General features: G+C 47.6%; 1 protein-coding gene across 1 annotated transcript; it reads left to right on the top strand.

Annotated features, from left to right (window-relative positions):
- Nucleotides 1–16,282, top strand: RNF207 (ring finger protein 207). The gene is given in 18 exon segments (XM_074307801.1): nt 1–238; nt 1,120–1,252; nt 4,176–4,320; nt 4,421–4,502; nt 6,297–6,372; nt 6,459–6,584; nt 6,956–7,002; nt 7,807–7,879; nt 8,456–8,524; nt 9,810–9,878; nt 10,007–10,104; nt 11,339–11,525; nt 12,242–12,427; nt 12,903–12,954; nt 13,765–13,882; nt 14,340–14,423; nt 15,406–15,448; nt 15,450–16,282. Coding segments are annotated over 18 exon segments (1,842 nt in total). The 5' UTR covers nt 1–47; the 3' UTR covers nt 15,513–16,282.
- The last annotated feature ends 10 nt before the right edge of the window (nt 16,283–16,292 follow it).

The following is a 16,292-nucleotide window of genomic DNA, read 5'->3' as shown; positions in this document are numbered from 1 at the left end:
CCGGTGACCTCCTCCTCCTCCTCCTCCTCTCCCACCCAACCCAGCAAATGTCGGGTGAGATCTTCTTGCCTCTGGAGAGCCTCGCTGCCCTGGAAGCCTCCAACGGGCACCCTCTCGTGTGCTTCCTGTGCCACGGGCAGTACGAGCACCCGTGTCTGCTAGACTGCTACCACAACTTCTGCGCCAGCTGCCTGCGGGGCCGGGCCGTGGACAGCCGGCTCGCCTGCCCTCTCTGTGGGTGAGCGGTGCGCCTTCCGGGGGGCCCGAGGCTCGGGGCTGGCCCCAGGTCGCTTTGGGCTGGCGGGAACCAAAGCGAGGGGTCTGAGCCCAGTGAGGGGATTCTGTGCCCCGAGAGGCCACGAGGCTGGGCGCAAGGCCCGGGGCGCCAGGGTCTCCGAGGCTTTCCTGCCCCCCCCCCAGTGGAAATCAATGCTCCGGAAACTGGGAGGAGGCTGCCCCAGAGGGGGAAGTTTTCCTGCTTTGGGAGGCTTGGGGGGCGGGGGAGAGTCTTCACTTCGGGGCAGCTCGCTCCCTATCACTCCCTGGCCTCCAGGGAGGCTGCAGAGAGGGGGATGGGCGAGCGCAGAAACTAAGCAGCCCCGGAATGGGAGCCCTGCGGGAGGCCCCAGATAGCACAACTATGCGCCTTCACTCCCCGCGGCGGAACAGCCGACTTTCTGCCAAGTCATCCCCCGACTTCGGGATCGGGTCTACACCGCCGCTTTCCCGGACCTTAGAGCCTGGGAGCTAAACACCCCAAATTTCCCAAGAGCGCTGGGGTTGAGTGAATATTGAAACCCCCAGGCCAGGTTAAAGCCGCGGGGAGAGGGAAGAGAGGGGACTTATGTAAGGGGAGAGAAGGGAGGCTTTTATGAGCTTTGAGATCCCGAATGCAGAAGTCCCACTTAAGCAAGCATTCGGCCAGTCCGAGGGATGCGATAGAAGTGGGCCCGGGAAGCTATTTATAACCGAAACTAGAGGCAGGTGACGGCCGTTTTCCCGGGCGCCTCTGCGCTATTTTTAGGGCCTGGTGTGGAAGTGTGTCGGGAGGGAACTGGGGCTCGGACCAGGGAGGGGAACCAGACCCGGGCTCGCCTCCAGCCTCTGCCCCGTCCGCAGCCACCAGACCGTGGTGAAGGGGGCCAACGGGCTGCCTCCCGTGGACCGGCTGCTGCAGTTCCTGGTGGATGGCTCCTCGGACTCCGAGGAGGCTGTGCGCTGCGCCAACTGCGACCTGGAATGCCAGAGCCAGGCAAGGAAGAATGGGGGAGGGACTGGGGAGGATAACCACGGAGAAGCGTCGGCTTAGGGGGCAGACGTCGTTTAGTCTCAAAAAGATTTACTTTTATTCCCCCCCCCCCCCGAGGCAACTGGGGTTAAATCACCCAGCTAGGAAGTGTTAAGTGTCTAAAGTTAGATTTGAACTCAGGACCTCTTGACTTCAGGGCTGGTGCTCGATTCACTGTGTCACCTAGCTGCCCCAAAAGATTTGCTTTTAGTAAGTCAGTCAATCAACACTTATTAAGCGCCTATTGTGAGCCAAGCTTTGCGCTAAGAGCCGTGGATAAATGATGAGGATGAGGATGAGGAAGAGAAGAAGAAGGAGGAGGAAGAGGAGGAAGAGGAGGAGGAGGAGGAGAAGGAGAAGGAGGAAGAGGAGGAGAATGGTGCTGGTGGTAGTGGTGATGCAGATGTCTGCTGCTGGTGGTAGTGCTGGTGATGATAATGGTGGTGATGGTGCAGTGATGATGATGATGATGATGATGATGATGATGATGATGATGATGATGATGATGATGATGATGATGATGATGATGGTAGTACTGTAAGTGTAAAGACAGTCCCTGTTCTTAAAGCACTCACTAATATATAGCGTTATATTAATAGCTTTTAATGGCACTTCAAGGTTTTCAAAGCACTTTGCAAATATCTAATTTGGTCCTCTCAACAACTCTGGGAAATAAGATCATTTATTTAAGACTAGAACAGACTTTAGACATTATTTAATCCCTTTATTTTACAGACAAGAAAACTGAAGCTAATACACAAGTGACTCGTCTCAAGTTATAAATCAGGAGACTGGGGGAAGGGGAGGGAAGAGTGGAATTTGAACCCTGCTCCTTTCTTCCAAACCCAGCATTGTTTCCATTAAACTGCGCTGCCAAATTTCACCCTTCTATCCCCCAACACACATTAAGGTTCAGTCACTGGACTTCCCCACCCCAACTCCTTTCCCATGACCACCCACACTTTCCTGGGGGCTGAAACCAGAGATAACAGAATGCTGAGATCGAAAGAACTCTGGGTTGGAAACCAACCCTTGGTGTTTACTGAACCTGAACAAGTCATATAACTTCTCTTTTCTTATCTGTATAATGGAGAAAATAATACTTTCAGTCCCTACTTCACAAGAATGTTGTGATGAGAGTGTTTGGAGAACCTTTGGAGGACTATGAAAATATGAGCAGTTATTAGTGGGTTTTTAAAAATAGGTTTAGAATCAGAAGACTTGGGTGCAAGTTCCATCTTTATCACTTACTGGCAAAATGGAACTCTCTAAGAACTCTCTCCAGCTCTAAATGCTTCTAAATCCTTAAAAAAAAAAAAAAAAAAAAAGGTTTAGAATCAGAAGACTTGGGTGCAAGTTCCATCTTTACCAATTACTGGCAAAATGGAACTCTCTAGGAACTCTAAATCCTTCAGTCTCCTTGGAGATTTAAGACAATTCGTCCCTTGTTCACAGATCAGTAAGTTATCTTTTGCCTCCCAAAATAAGGGATTTTTTTTTCTTGTTTAGGAGATGATATCTTGGAATTTTGGATAACAATAATAACCATCTTTGTTTTTGAATTTGTTTTAATTAATTAAAAAGAAATATTCATTTACGGATCGGTAGACTAATCTGTCATTATTGATGTAAACAAGTTCCCAGTTAGGAAACTCCCTCTGCAAATGTATATTGATATCTGTTGCATAAAAAAGTTAAACTTTCTGGGCATCAATTTCCCTTTCTGTGAAAAGAGGTTTTGAATAAAAGCCCAAGGGAAAAAAAACAAAAAAACAAAAAAAAACAAAAAACAAAAAACAAAACAAAACAAAACAAAAACAAAAGCAAAAACAAACAAAAAAACAAAAACAAAAACAGAGGAGTAGGGAGGGATTCGATCTATGATTTCAACAGCACAGGGAATTCATCAACAAGGAAATCCCCTTCGCCAATGCAAGCAGCCACTTTCTCCACAGTTTATAGCATTAGAGTTCCCTGGGGCACTGAGAGGCTTTTACCGGGGTTTAGTTAGGGACTGAATCTCCCTGACTCTTCAGCCAGCTCTCCACCCACTCCCTCTGCTGTTGGGACACTAAATGCACCAGCTCACCTTTTTCTAACACTTGAAGGTTGGCAAAACACTTTCTTTCACCAACTCTGTGAAGTAGACAGCACAAGTAGGTGTGTTTTTTCCTCCCATTTTACAGATGGGGAAAATACCCAGAGTCACAAAACATGTGTCTAAGCCAAGAACTGGAATCAGACCGTAGATTAATAGCGTTCAGAGATTTAAATGACTTGTCCGGAGTCTGAAGAGCTTAAATGCATAGTTTGCCTCCAAACCAAGCAATCTCTCTGCTATATCCTGCACCAATCTCATTGAGTCATTCATTTATCAAACATTTATTAAGCCTGGTTATGTTTGTTCCAGGAGAAGCAACTAGCCTTGAAGCCACAAAGACCCTGCCCCATCTCGGACACATGCTGGCTGCAGTCCCGGCCCTAGAATAACAGACTTATAGAGCTATAGCTGGAAGGGATCCCATAGGCTTTTTAGTCAAGTCTCATTTACAGGAGGGGAAACTGAGACCCAGGGAGTTTAACTTCTTATAGAACAAATCACTTCATCTTGTTCGGTGTTTTAGGTGAATTGTAAATTTCAGAGAAGATGGTGACCTGTATTGATATTGGAAGGCTCCTCATTAAAGAATTACCTATATCTACCAATAGTTAATAGTTACTAAACATTTACAAAGCACCTACTACGGACCAGGTGGAGCATGGGAAAGAGCACCCATCTTGAAGTCAAGAAGACTTGCTTCTTGAGTTCAAATGTGAAACAAGCCTGATCCAGGTTCGATCCATCTGGCCCAAACTCTTTTTTCTCCCTCCTCTTCCTCCTCCCTAGGATGCAGAGACCACCTATTTCTGTAACACCTGTGGTCAGCCACTCTGTGCTCACTGCCGGGAGGAGACTCACAGAGCCAAAATGTTCTCCCGTCACGATGTTGTGGCCCTGGGCAAACGTATCAAGGACACCCACAAGAAATGTTGTGAGTGTCCAATTCTTGTCCCCAAGTGAAATAAGCAACCACCGAGTACCATTTTATCCTGCTATCCTCACCAACCAGTGAACCTGTCTCCCTATTGTAGCTTTGCATGGTGAGCCTTACATTATGTTCTCCACTGATAAGAAGTCCATGCTGTGCATTCGATGCTTCCGGGACATGCAGGGGTACGTAGGTCCTTCTTCTCTTCCACTTCTGTCTCTTCCTCCTTTCTTCCCCTCTCCTCTCTTCATCCCTTGTTTCCTTCTCTGGACTCCTGCCCTTCCTCTTCTCCTTCCTTCCTTGTTTCCTTCTCTGGACTCCTGCCCTTCCTCGTCTCCTTCCTTCCTTGTTTCCTTCTCTAGACTCTTGCCCTTCCTCTTCTCCTTCCTTCCTTGTTTCCTTCTCTGGACTCCTGCCCTTCCTCTTCTCCTTCCTTCCTTGTTTCCTTCTCTGGACTCCTGCCCTTCCTCTTCTCCTTCCTTCCTTGTTTCCTTCTCTGGACTCCTGCCCTTCCTCTTCTCCTTCCTTCCTTGTTTCCTTCTCTGGACTCCTGCCCTTCCTCTTCTCCTTCCTTCCTTGTTTCCTTCTCTGGACTCCTGCCCTTCCTCTTCTCCTTCCTTCCTTGTTTCCTTCTCTGGACTCCTGCCCTTCCTCTTCTCCTTCCTTCCTTGTTTCCTTCTCTGGACTCCTGCCCTTCCTCTTCTCCTTCCTTCCTTGTTTCCTTCTCTGGACTCCTGCCCTTCCTCTTCTCCTTCCTTCCTTGTTTCCTTCTCTGGACTCCTGCCCTTCCTCTTCTCCTTCCTTCCTTGTTTCCTTCTCTGGACTCCTGCCCTTCCTCGTCTCCTTCCTTCCTTGTTTCCTTCTCTGGACTCCTGCCCTTCCTCTTCTCCTTCCTTCCTTGTTTCCTTCTCTGGACTCCTGCCCTTCCTCGTCTCCTTCCTTCCTTGTTTCCTTCTCTGGACTCCTGCCCTTCCTCTTCTCCTTCCTTCCTTGTTTCCTTCTCTGGACTCCTGCCCTTCCTCTTCTCCTTCCTTCCTTGTTTCCTTCTCTAGACTCTTGCCCTTCATCTTCTCCTTCCTTCCTTCTTTCCTTTCTTTTTTCATTCTCTTCTTCCTTCCTTCCCATCCTTCAACTAACATTGATGAAGCACCATGCTGGATTTTGGGGGAGACACCTGCTCTCGTGGAACTGACAGTGTACTAGATTAAGTACAAATCGATAAACCACATTTCCTAAATTCTATGTGAGTAACAAGAGTGGAAGATCATGACTGTTATTACATTGTAGAGATCAGGAAAAACTTCTCGGAGGAAGAAGAGTATAAGGTAGGAATCATTAGGCAAGACCTTGAATGGTGAGAAATTTCACACAGAAAAAAAAATATGGTGGAGCAAGATAATGTTGGATCCTTAGAGAAAGGAGATGGGAAGAATCTAGTCTAGTTTAAGTGGAGAGTAGATAGTTGAAGGAAAATAAAGGCTGGAAAGGACAAATGGGTTCCACTCCATTGTGGATTTCTATTGAATAACCACTTATTGAGGACCCAAGTTCAAATCAACCTTCAGATACTTATTTGGTGTATGATCCGTGATCATCATAATCTGTAATGCTACAATTACCAGAGAAGGTGCACAGGTCCCATCCCTATCCTTAGGCACCTGGGATACGAAGATGGAGCATTAAACAGTCTCACCTTCATGGACTTGCCATTCTACTGAAGGACTTTGAATTGATCAACTTGTGGTTTTGACCATGGATTCTGGGACAGGGTCTGGGGTTATTTGGTTGGGGTTTAACTTCATCCTTTCCCAGGGATGGGTTGGAAGGGAGGGAGAATCCAGTCTGACAGTCACGCCAACTGGTTATCCTATCAGTCTTTCCATAGAACCCAAGCTTGGGATATCAGGAGAACAAGGGAGGGATTTGTGGGTCCCATGAAAGGATGTCTAGGGGTTTCCTGAGGCAGGTCATCTTTGCAGGGAAAGCCGGGCACACTGTATCGACATAGAGACAGCCTATGTGCAGGGCTGTGAGAAGCTGGACCAAATTGTCATGGTGAGTAATTGGCACTGGCTTTTGGGAGCTGGGAGGAATTGAGATGAAGAGGGATCGGTCATCTCAAGGCTGCCCCTCTTCCCAAGGCTGTGAAGGCTTTGCAGACCTCCACTCGGGAGGCAATCACCCTGCTGCAGACCATGGTGGAGGAGGTAAGGCGCAGTGCAGCCGAGGAGGAGAGCGCCATCCACACACTCTTCAGCAGCATGCAAGTAAGTCCCCCCCCCCCCTTCCAAGAGCCAGACGACATCCATTGTGGCCCTTCCCGAGGTTCCGCCTAGGTATGACGGTGGCCACCAGAGCCAGGTATGAAGATGGCCACATGAGCCATACGAACCTATAATCCTTGGAGCTGGAAAGAATTTCAGATGCACATTTGTCCCAACTCATACCTGGGCTCCTTCTACACTATCTACTTGATGACCTTCAAAGCTAGGGAACTCTCTACCCTACCTAACTCTCAACCCATTCTGCTTTCTTGAACAATAGTTGCAGACTCCCATCCTCCAAAGGTAGGCTGGGCAACCCTTTATCCCCTCTACCCCACCCAAATTCAGATTGCTGCCTTATGGGTCTCTTGTAGGAGAAGCTGACGGAGAGGAAGGCATTGTTACTGAAGGCAGTTCGGAGGTTGGTAGGGCCAAGAATCATATTGGTTCATTTAAATGTTGAAAAAGCACTTGCCTCACACAATCCTGTGGGGTAAGTAGTGGGAGCTTTCTTGCTTGTTTTATAAGTGAGGAAAATGAGACCCAAAAAAACTAGGGTCACAGCAGAGTTGGGACTCACACCAGGTCATTCATCCCGAGTCCACTGCTTTCTAGATCATTCTTCCCAAGTCCACTGCTTCCCCCATATTGGGACTTTCCTAGCACTCTCCCTATAAACTGCATTTAAGAACTGCATGCCCATAGTGTTTGTCATCGTGTTCAAGAAAGTTCTTGAGATGGGGCATCTTCATCCAAAGGGAAAGGACCATTTTCTAAAATGCACCAATGTGAGATACTGCTAGCTATCTCTCCAATATCATGGGATTAGTCTAGAGCCTGAATCAAGAACCTTCTCCTTTTGCACTGTGAGGAGGAGTGAATCCCCAGAGTTCTTAAGTGAATTCAGCTTAAGTGATAGCATCTGAGTGATACAGTGAATAGAGTACTGGGCCTGGAAGTAGGAGGACTTGAGTTCAAATTCACTTACTTGCTGGGTGACCCTGGGCAGTCACTTACCTTATGTCTGCCTCAGTTTCCTTTGCTGTAAGATTGGAACTATAACAGCACCTGCCTTGCAGGTTGTTGTGAAAATCAAATGAGATATTTATAAAGTGTTTGGAATGTAGGAAGTGCTATATAAATGCATATTCCCTTCTCTTCCCCCTTCTTCATACTGAACCTTGAATCCAGGGTGCTCATTGACCTACCTCTCCTGCCTCCCCAGCCAGTATGAAGAGAAAGACAAGGCCTTCAAGGATCAGCTCTCCCACCTGTTATCCTTGCTGCCCACACTGCAGGTAAAGAGCCAGAGTCAGCTTCCTGATTACCCAAAGTGAGCAAGGCCAGGGAACTAGCAAGTTCTTTGCTGGGGTGGGGGAAGAGATATCTGGGCAATTACTTCCCTCCTCTTTCCCTCACCTAGAATTTCCATGCCACCTGAATGTCCCTCAACATTCAATAAATGTTTAGGAAATGAGGAAAGGGAAAGGAATAAGCATCTATATAGCACCAACTGTTTACAAATCTTATCTTATTCAATCTTCATGATCCTTCACCTACCTGCAAGGTAGGTGCTGTTATTATCCCATTTTCCAGTTGAGAAAACTGGGGTCTCTTCTGTTCAGAACCCTGATTTAAACTGGGGAAGGTATAGAGTTTAAATGAGTCTAGGCCCTTGCCCCCACGGAGGTTAGCTGACAGGAAGGGAACATGACTCATACACAAATAAAAAAGTTTTGTTGTTTGGACCTGGGAGGTCAGCTGTATAGAGAATCCCCTCTCCCATGGACTTCAGCATCATTCCTTGGCAATCATTCTTTCCACTCAGATGCCCATGTGGGTGATCAGTTGTGGGCCCTACCTTGTCCCCATAGGTCCACCTGGTCACCTGCTCAGCTTTCCTCAGTTCCGCCAACAAGGCAGAGTTCCTGGACCTGGGATATGTGAGTCACCCCATGGAGGGCTCCTCAGGAAAGGGATGGTATTCACCTGTGGGTCAGGGCTGGGCAACCTTTTTGAACTGTCTGGGGGCAGGGGTTCTCAAATTACGGCCCTGGGGCTAGCTGCAGCGGCTGAGGACCTGTGGCCACCGGATTAAGGCAAATGAGCCGAGGGGCAGAGATAGAGAGTGAGCTTTTGTTTTTACTATAGTCGGGCCCTCCCACAGTCTGAGGGACAGGAAACTGGCCCTTTATTTATTTATTTATTTATCTATCTATCTATCTATCTATCTATTTATCTATTTATTTGTTTGTTTGTTTGTTTGTTTGTTTGTTTGTTTTTCCCTGAGGCTGGGGTTAAGTGACTTGCCCAGGGTCACACAGCTAGGAAGTGTGAAGTGTCTGAGACCAGATTTGAACTCGGGTCCTCCTGAATTCAAGGCTGGTGCTCTATCCACTGTGCCACCTAGCTGCCCCCTGGCCCCCTATTTAAAAAGTTCGAGGACCACTGGTCTAGGTTTCTCTGAGAATGGGAGTGGGAGTAAGGCAGATGGCACTGCTCACTGATCTTTCCCCATGCTTTTCACCAAGTGCAGAATCACTGGGGTTGACCAACTCCTTTTTTCATCCACTTCAAGAAAAAAATCTACAGAGTACCTACTAGGAATCATGCTGGGGAAACAAAGACAGACCTGAAACAGGCCCTTCCCTCCAGGAGCTTTAAAACCCAAATGGAAGCCTTGGGGGCTCACAGACATCATCGTGGATGATTCTGATTAAATAACTAGATTTCTTTGCCAAGAACAACTCCTCTGAGGGGATGAGGATTTAGGGGTTGGGGGCTGGGGAGAGAGAAAGGACTTATCTGGTAGGGGAATGGGGAGATGAAGGAGAACCTGGAGGAAGAGAAAGGAGCAGCAAGGGAGTTGGGACAAACTCCACCGAGTGACCCAAACGCCTTTAGTCTAGCCCTGTGTGCCTCGGCTGTTTCTGCTGCCCCTGGCACCACAGAGGAAGGAGGTCGACCAGAAGGGACCTTCCCTTTTCCTTTTCCCATCTGGTTCCTTTCCAGGTCTCTGCACTCGGGCTCCCTGAGAGCTGGATTGAGTGCGGGACAGGGCTGAGGGCGCCCCTCCCCCCTGTACTCATTCTGCCTTCCCTGACCCCAGAAGACCGCCAGGCTTCTGACTAGCTAGGGAATGACTGGGGGAGGGGGCGGGTCGGAATAGAGACTCCCCCGAGGCTGGGAAGTCCCAGCGCCCTGAAAACGCCCCTCCGGCTGCCACAGGAACTGATGGACCGGCTCCAGGGCATCGTCACCCGGCCCCACCGCCTGCAGCCCGCGCAGAGCAGTAAGGTGCAGACGCGGGGACCTGGGGTGGATGCGGGTGCCAGGGACCGGGTGAGGGGGGCGGGGAACTGAGCCAAGGGGTTTCCGGGCTCGCGAGCTCCGCTCCTGAGCCCCTGCCTCCGATGGCCCCCCAGATCTCCAGCGATCACCGCGCCGAGTTCGCCCGCTGTCTGGAGCCGCTGCTGCTGCCAGGCGCGCGCAGGGCGCCGGCGCCCGGGGCTGCAGCCACCATGTGAGGAGTGTGGCCCTTCCCTGTCCCCACAGCCCTCAGGTCGGCTCCCTGGCGGGGTGGGCACGGGGGCACCGTCTCACTGACACGGTGGATACCGGCCCGGGCCAGCGCTTCCCGCGAGCGCCCGGCTGCGGAGAGGGCACGCCCCCCTCAGGGAAGGTGCGGTGCGTCTCCGAACCTGGGCACCGGGCCCTGGCTCCGAGCCAGGAGAGGAGCCGAGGCGGAAGTCTGGGGCGGCGGGCTCCCCGGGCCCCTCCCGGCCCTCCCGTGGGCCCTCCTGGCCGAGGTCTACCTGGCCATCTGGAGACTGGTTTGATAATGGAGCCCGGAAGAAGTGGGAAGCGGGGGCTGTACGGGGAAACTTTAAGGTTGGCTCTGAGGCCCGGGGGGCACTCTCCACCCGGGATTGCAGCCTCGGCGCATGAGTCACCTCCGGCAGCGGAAGCTCCAGGGTGAGGGAGGCGCGGGAGTGGGCCTGGGAGGCCCGGAGGGAAGAAGAGCTACGTGGCTATTTGCCAAAGGCTCGGGCTTCCCTCCCAAACACCGGCTGCACCTCCCAGACAGGAAGGACGCCCACTCCTTAAGAATCATGGGAACCGCCAAAGGCTTGGGAGCAGGACTCTAGTGGTTTGGGGGAATACGGGGCTAAGCAGGCTCAGGTAAGAGAAGGAAGCCCAGGGAGAGGCTGATGGACGTCACTTCTGATTCTTGGCTTCCCCCAATATGCTCCACTCAGTCCCCAGGGAGGGGAGCAAGGTCTCCCGCCTCAAAGGCAGATGAGAAGCTCCACTCCCTGAATCCTGTTTGCTCAATTTGAGAAAGAGCCAGTCCACCCAGCCTGAGGTAGCATGTGCCCTCTCCATACCATGTATCCAGACAGAATACTTCTCTCTCAGAAAAATAATGGCAGGATATAAAAGAAATAAAGTGGGATTTGCAAGGACATGAGAAAAGCAGCAAGTCTCCAAAGCAGTTTTCCATATAACCCTGTGTGGGCACTCACACTCCCTGGGCCTGGTTTAGGGCGCCAGTACAGATTCACTGAGCAGGGGACTATGGGTAAATGTGTCCTTGAGAAATGGTTTGCACTGATAAGCTTTCTCCTAAGCTTTGCTGATGAGGGTCCAGGCTTTATACTGAATTCGGCCGTTGGTGTTAGGGGTGAAAGACATAGCGAATCCATCTCCATCCTGTCCCCCAACACATCAGTACTGTCACTTCCTTTTCTCCACAGGCTTTCTGGGTGTTCATCTACCAAGGCTCTGCTTAGTTCTGGCTGCCCATCCCCAGGCGGAAAGATGTCTGGGTCACCTATCCACAAGCCCACACTGCACCGATCCATCAGTACAAAGGTGCTGCTGGCAGAGGGAAGTGACACCCCCTTCACAGAGCACTGCCGCCACTATGAGGAGACATATAGGGTGAGGGGCCAGCTGAGCAACCTGTCTCCCCTTCTTGGTCAGTACAGGAGGCCTCTCAGGGCATGAGGGAGGAATACTGCAGGATTCCTGAAAAGACAAAAACCTTTGCAATTTATCCTGAGTGTTCATACAATATCCAATTCCAGGCTATTCTCATGGTGGGCAGCCAGGTGATACAATAAATAGAGTGCTGGATTTAGTACTAGGAACACCCATCATCCTTATTGGCCATGTGACCCTGGGCAAGTCACTTATTTATGTTTGCCTCAGCTGTAAAATGAGTTGGAGAAGGAAATAGCAAACCACTCCAGTATCTTGCCAAGAAAACACTAAAGGGGTCACAAAGATCCGGATTCCTCTCATCCACCAGATGCCGGTACTCTGCCATTGGAGGTACCTGACTACAGCATCATGAGAATAGGCAAAAACTCTGGTGACCCCTGAAGTAGATAAAAGAAAAAAAAAATTAGTTACTCTGGGATCCTGAAGCCCTTTCTGAGAGCTCATTCTCCTCTGCCTGGGTACCAGACACAACTCATGGAACACAGGGCCAGGAGTCAGGAAAAGCTGCATTCACACCTCCACTTACCTTTTAGGGTTGTTGACACAGTATTTGTTAATTTTTACATTAGCACAGCTGGCCACACAGTGGACACCATATAAGTGTTTATTCCCTTCCTATCTTCACTCCCAAACCTGGGCTTCTCTGAACACAGACCTTGCAATCTGAGATCCAGAATCTGAAGGACCAAGTACAAGAATTGCATCGGGACCTCACCAAGCACCATTCCCTCATTAAGGCAGAAATCATGAGTGACATCCTGCAGAAATCCCTACAGGTGGACGGGCACATTGCTTCCAAGTACGCCTCGGTAGAGATGATGAGACCTGTCTTTGAAGAGGTAAGAAATGTCCCCAGAGTGTCTTTCCTCCTCCACCAGAAGATACCCAGTGGTAGGGGAGGCTGGAGCCAGAAGGGAAGTGACCAATGATTCTTTTTGCATGTATATATAGAAGTGAAAGGTCTTTAGAGCCCAGTTAAAGCAGGTATCCTTTTCAATAGGAGACGCTAGAGAGAAGCATAAGATGGATTAGTGGCTCAGTGACCACTATCCCCAGTCGATTGAGGCTGAAGTCAGTAAGTCCCGGGTTCAAATATGGTCCTAGACACTAGCTATGTGATCCTGGGAAAGCCATTTGTTCTTTGCCTGGCCGAGCTTCCAGCTCTGTAAAATGAGGTGATCCTAGAACTTGCTTCCCAGGGTGGAGGTGTAAAGAGCTTTGCAAACCTTGTAACACGCATAATTCTAGCTATTGTTATTACAGCACAGTGCTCTGATGGCCAGGCCAGTCCCACTCTTTCCCTTTTTCTTTCAGACATGGGAAGAAACCTATCAGAGAATAGCAAATGAGCAAGAAATTTATGAAGGTACCCAAGGAATTGTGCCTGCCAAGGGAATAAACTGCCCTGACTCATCCTAACAAATTTCCTGCATGATGGAAGAAGATATCTACTAGAGAAAAATAAATAGGAAGGGAAATGTTGTAGTCATATTGAAAAGGAAATGTATCGTTGATGGTGACCAAACATTATTTCAGGGGTCTGAGTAGGAAGGATGCCTCTAATTTCTCACTAGAGAAATGGTGGAATACAAATGCAGAATGAAGCATCCCCTATCAGCCATGCCCAGGGGACCGATTTATTAACTGGAAAAAGGTTAGGAAGAGGAAAGTCATTGGGAAATGATGTTGATTTTTCATAAGCACCAATAAAACATTGTTTAAAATATGAAATAAGAAATAAAACATCCCAGAAAATTGCACTGACTAGATGGTATTGCATATAGATCTGGAGTAAACTAACATCCTCATTAACTGCCCTATTACTCTTCCCTTCCTGTCCCAAGATGAAATGGGTAATCAGTGAGAAAGGTTCTAAATTAGGCAAAGGAGATGGATATTTCAAATTCAGACTAAGAACCCCAGGAAGTAGCTGGGTGGAAATGGGGATAGAGTTTGGTCCTGGAGTCCAGAGCTTGAGTAGTTCCACCAACAAGCCAGGTGACCAAGTCCAGACAAGCCACTTAACCTGTCTCAGTTTCCTCCTGTGTGAAAGGGGGACAATAATGGCACCTGTTGTGGAGATATTTGTGAAACTCTTTGCAAATGCGTTCGTGCCATGATAAAAAATTAATGGGTAAGGGCCATTCTTCAAATTGAACTTTCTTGTTCTGGGCAGCCCAGCTCTACGATTTGTTCCAGCTGAGACAAGAGAACAGCTACCTGATCAATATCACCAAGCAGATCACCCCTTATGTCCGCTCCATCGCTAAAGTGAAGGAACGGCTAGAGCCAAGGTAAGAAAAGGTGGTAACTCCTCACCTACTTTTGAACAAGTGGAGACGCTGGATCTGCAGGTTTATGTCGGCAAAGGCTTTTGTGGCGGATGTTTTGTAAGATGCAAGGTGGGTGGGGTAGCTCCTAAAACAGTCAGAAAACTGGCAGGGGCATGTTCCACCTGTATCAGTGAGAACTTCCCCAGAATTCAAGGTTAACATACCTGGACTTAAAAAAGAACCAAAAAGGAGATCACAGGCTTGCCAGGAAGAGTGGTAAAACGTAGTCATTTTTGCAGGAAAAGATCTGGCATCCTTACAAACAGTCCAGACCTCAAGACACTCCTGGAGACCTGGGCAAGGAGGGAATTCACAACTAAAGCCCACTATGTCTTTGCTTAAACTTGTTAGTCAAGAGTGAGTTTGCTGTCTTTGGTTCCTTCAAAGGGTTACAGTTAAAAGACTCTCTTTCTGACAGATTCCAAGAACCTATTGATGAGCAATCGGAGAATTTACAAAAAATATATGAAGATATGGTGGTGATCAATGAGAATCAAACCAGGTAGATGAAAAATGTCTTGCCTAGAGAGAAAAGTCAATGCAAAAAGGTTTTTCCCCCCTCTGTTTAGTTAGCAGAATTAAAACTTGAAAAATTCTAAACAGCAACATATTAAGAGAGAGAACCCTAAGTTACGCCTGGCAATTTGACTCATGGCTGCTAGTAAATGCAATAATGCACAGAGCAAGGGCCTGGAATAGGGATAATTGATCTTCAGCACTTATTAGCTGTGTGATCCTGGGCAAGTCACTTAACCCTGTTAACCTCAGTTTCCTCATCTGTAAAATAAGCTAGAGAAGAAAATGGTGAATCCCTCCAGTATCTCTGCCAAGAAAACCCCTAATGGGGTCACAAATAGACATAATTGAATGGATAAACAACAAACTTTTGAAACTGACTTGATGCATTCTCAGTTCCTATCCATCCTTTAAGGCTTGGGGCAAAACCCACTTCCTTTAGGATGCCTTCTCTGATGCTCCCCACCCACTTCCAATCTCTTTAGGTCTGTTTATTTTATGTTGGATCATATGAGGTGGAACAGATCTTAGAAGCCATCAGGTCCAGAAGATTCGGGGCACTAAGGGATTCAAGGCTCTAGATCACATATCTAGGTCTAGCTAGCAAAGATGCTTTTCAAAATATTACTGTTTCTTCCATGAGGATCAGGGTTGTTTTATGTAACCTTTACATCCTGTTCCCGCTGCCCAGTGGATGTTCAGGATTTATTGATTTGAGTAAAATAGTTCAAATTCTATTAAATGTGAGAAGGAACTTGATTGAAACTTACCTGTTCCAATATAATTGCAGTGTAAAGGGTAGGCTGAAATATTGTGCAAACAAAATACCCTTGGTAAGACCCATTTGCAAGGGACATGTCAGGTTTCATTCTCCAACTGCTAAACCCTAGGAATATGGGGATATCATGAAATGGGGGAGGGGAGTGTGGCAGTTATATATAAAATTTCATGTGAATCTCATTCTTTAGGAATGATCCAACAAGTAATTCTGAAGAGAAAAGAGAAGATACGGGGAGTACAACAGAAGGGACAACCAAATTCCGAACAGACTCTCAAAAGAACTTCTGAAAAATAAAAGCCATGAACAAATCCAGAGAGAAATTGGGATATCACAGCTAGCAAAGAATCTATATCTTAGCTAAAGGAACTTACTTTTATCAGGCTTTTTTTTTTTTTTAAAGGAAATTTAAAGGTTTCCTTCTATCACTTTTATTGAATATATCGGGTAATTTTGCCAACAATAAATTGTGGATTTAGCTCAGGCTTTTCAAATTAAGGTTTTATTCTTGCTTGAGCTAACTTTGCCCTTTTTCCTTTTTGAATACCCACAAGTGAGCCATAGCATCAAACTACCATTTTGGGTAATGAGATTTAGAAACTCTCTTCTATTCAATTAAACTTCAAACCAGAGTGAAAATCTATCTTCACTGGACATGTCAATAATTATCCCTTAGCCATCTGTCCAGTCCTAGGCCCAGTTTTGGGAGGTTTTGCCAAAACCCCTAAGAGATGGTTAATTCCAATTTCTTTTCAGCCAAAGTCTTCCTACTAGGGCCATGTAATTTGGAAAGGTTTATTCTTTAATTAATGTTTAGGTTTAGCATAAAGGGAAGGAACAAATCTTTCCAGATTCTCTTCTCTTTCAGCAGGAAAGTTGTCTAAATAAAGTGTGTGACAGAAAGAACTATCAAGATTATCTTCTCCAAAAGCAAGTTCTGTATTCAGTTTCTCCCCCAAATACAGCCATTATCATTTGTTCACTTGCTACATGAAAGCATAGTTCGGCAGATACTGCTTCTAATTAAAAAGCCACTTGGATTAAAGCTTTTTATATTCTAAAAGAAATTAATTTGCA

This window comes from Sminthopsis crassicaudata, chromosome 3 (assembly GCF_048593235.1).
Source record: "Sminthopsis crassicaudata isolate SCR6 chromosome 3, ASM4859323v1, whole genome shotgun sequence".
NCBI lineage: Eukaryota > Metazoa > Chordata > Mammalia > Dasyuromorphia > Dasyuridae > Sminthopsis > Sminthopsis crassicaudata.
This window is presented reverse-complemented; position numbering and strand designations above follow the sequence as displayed.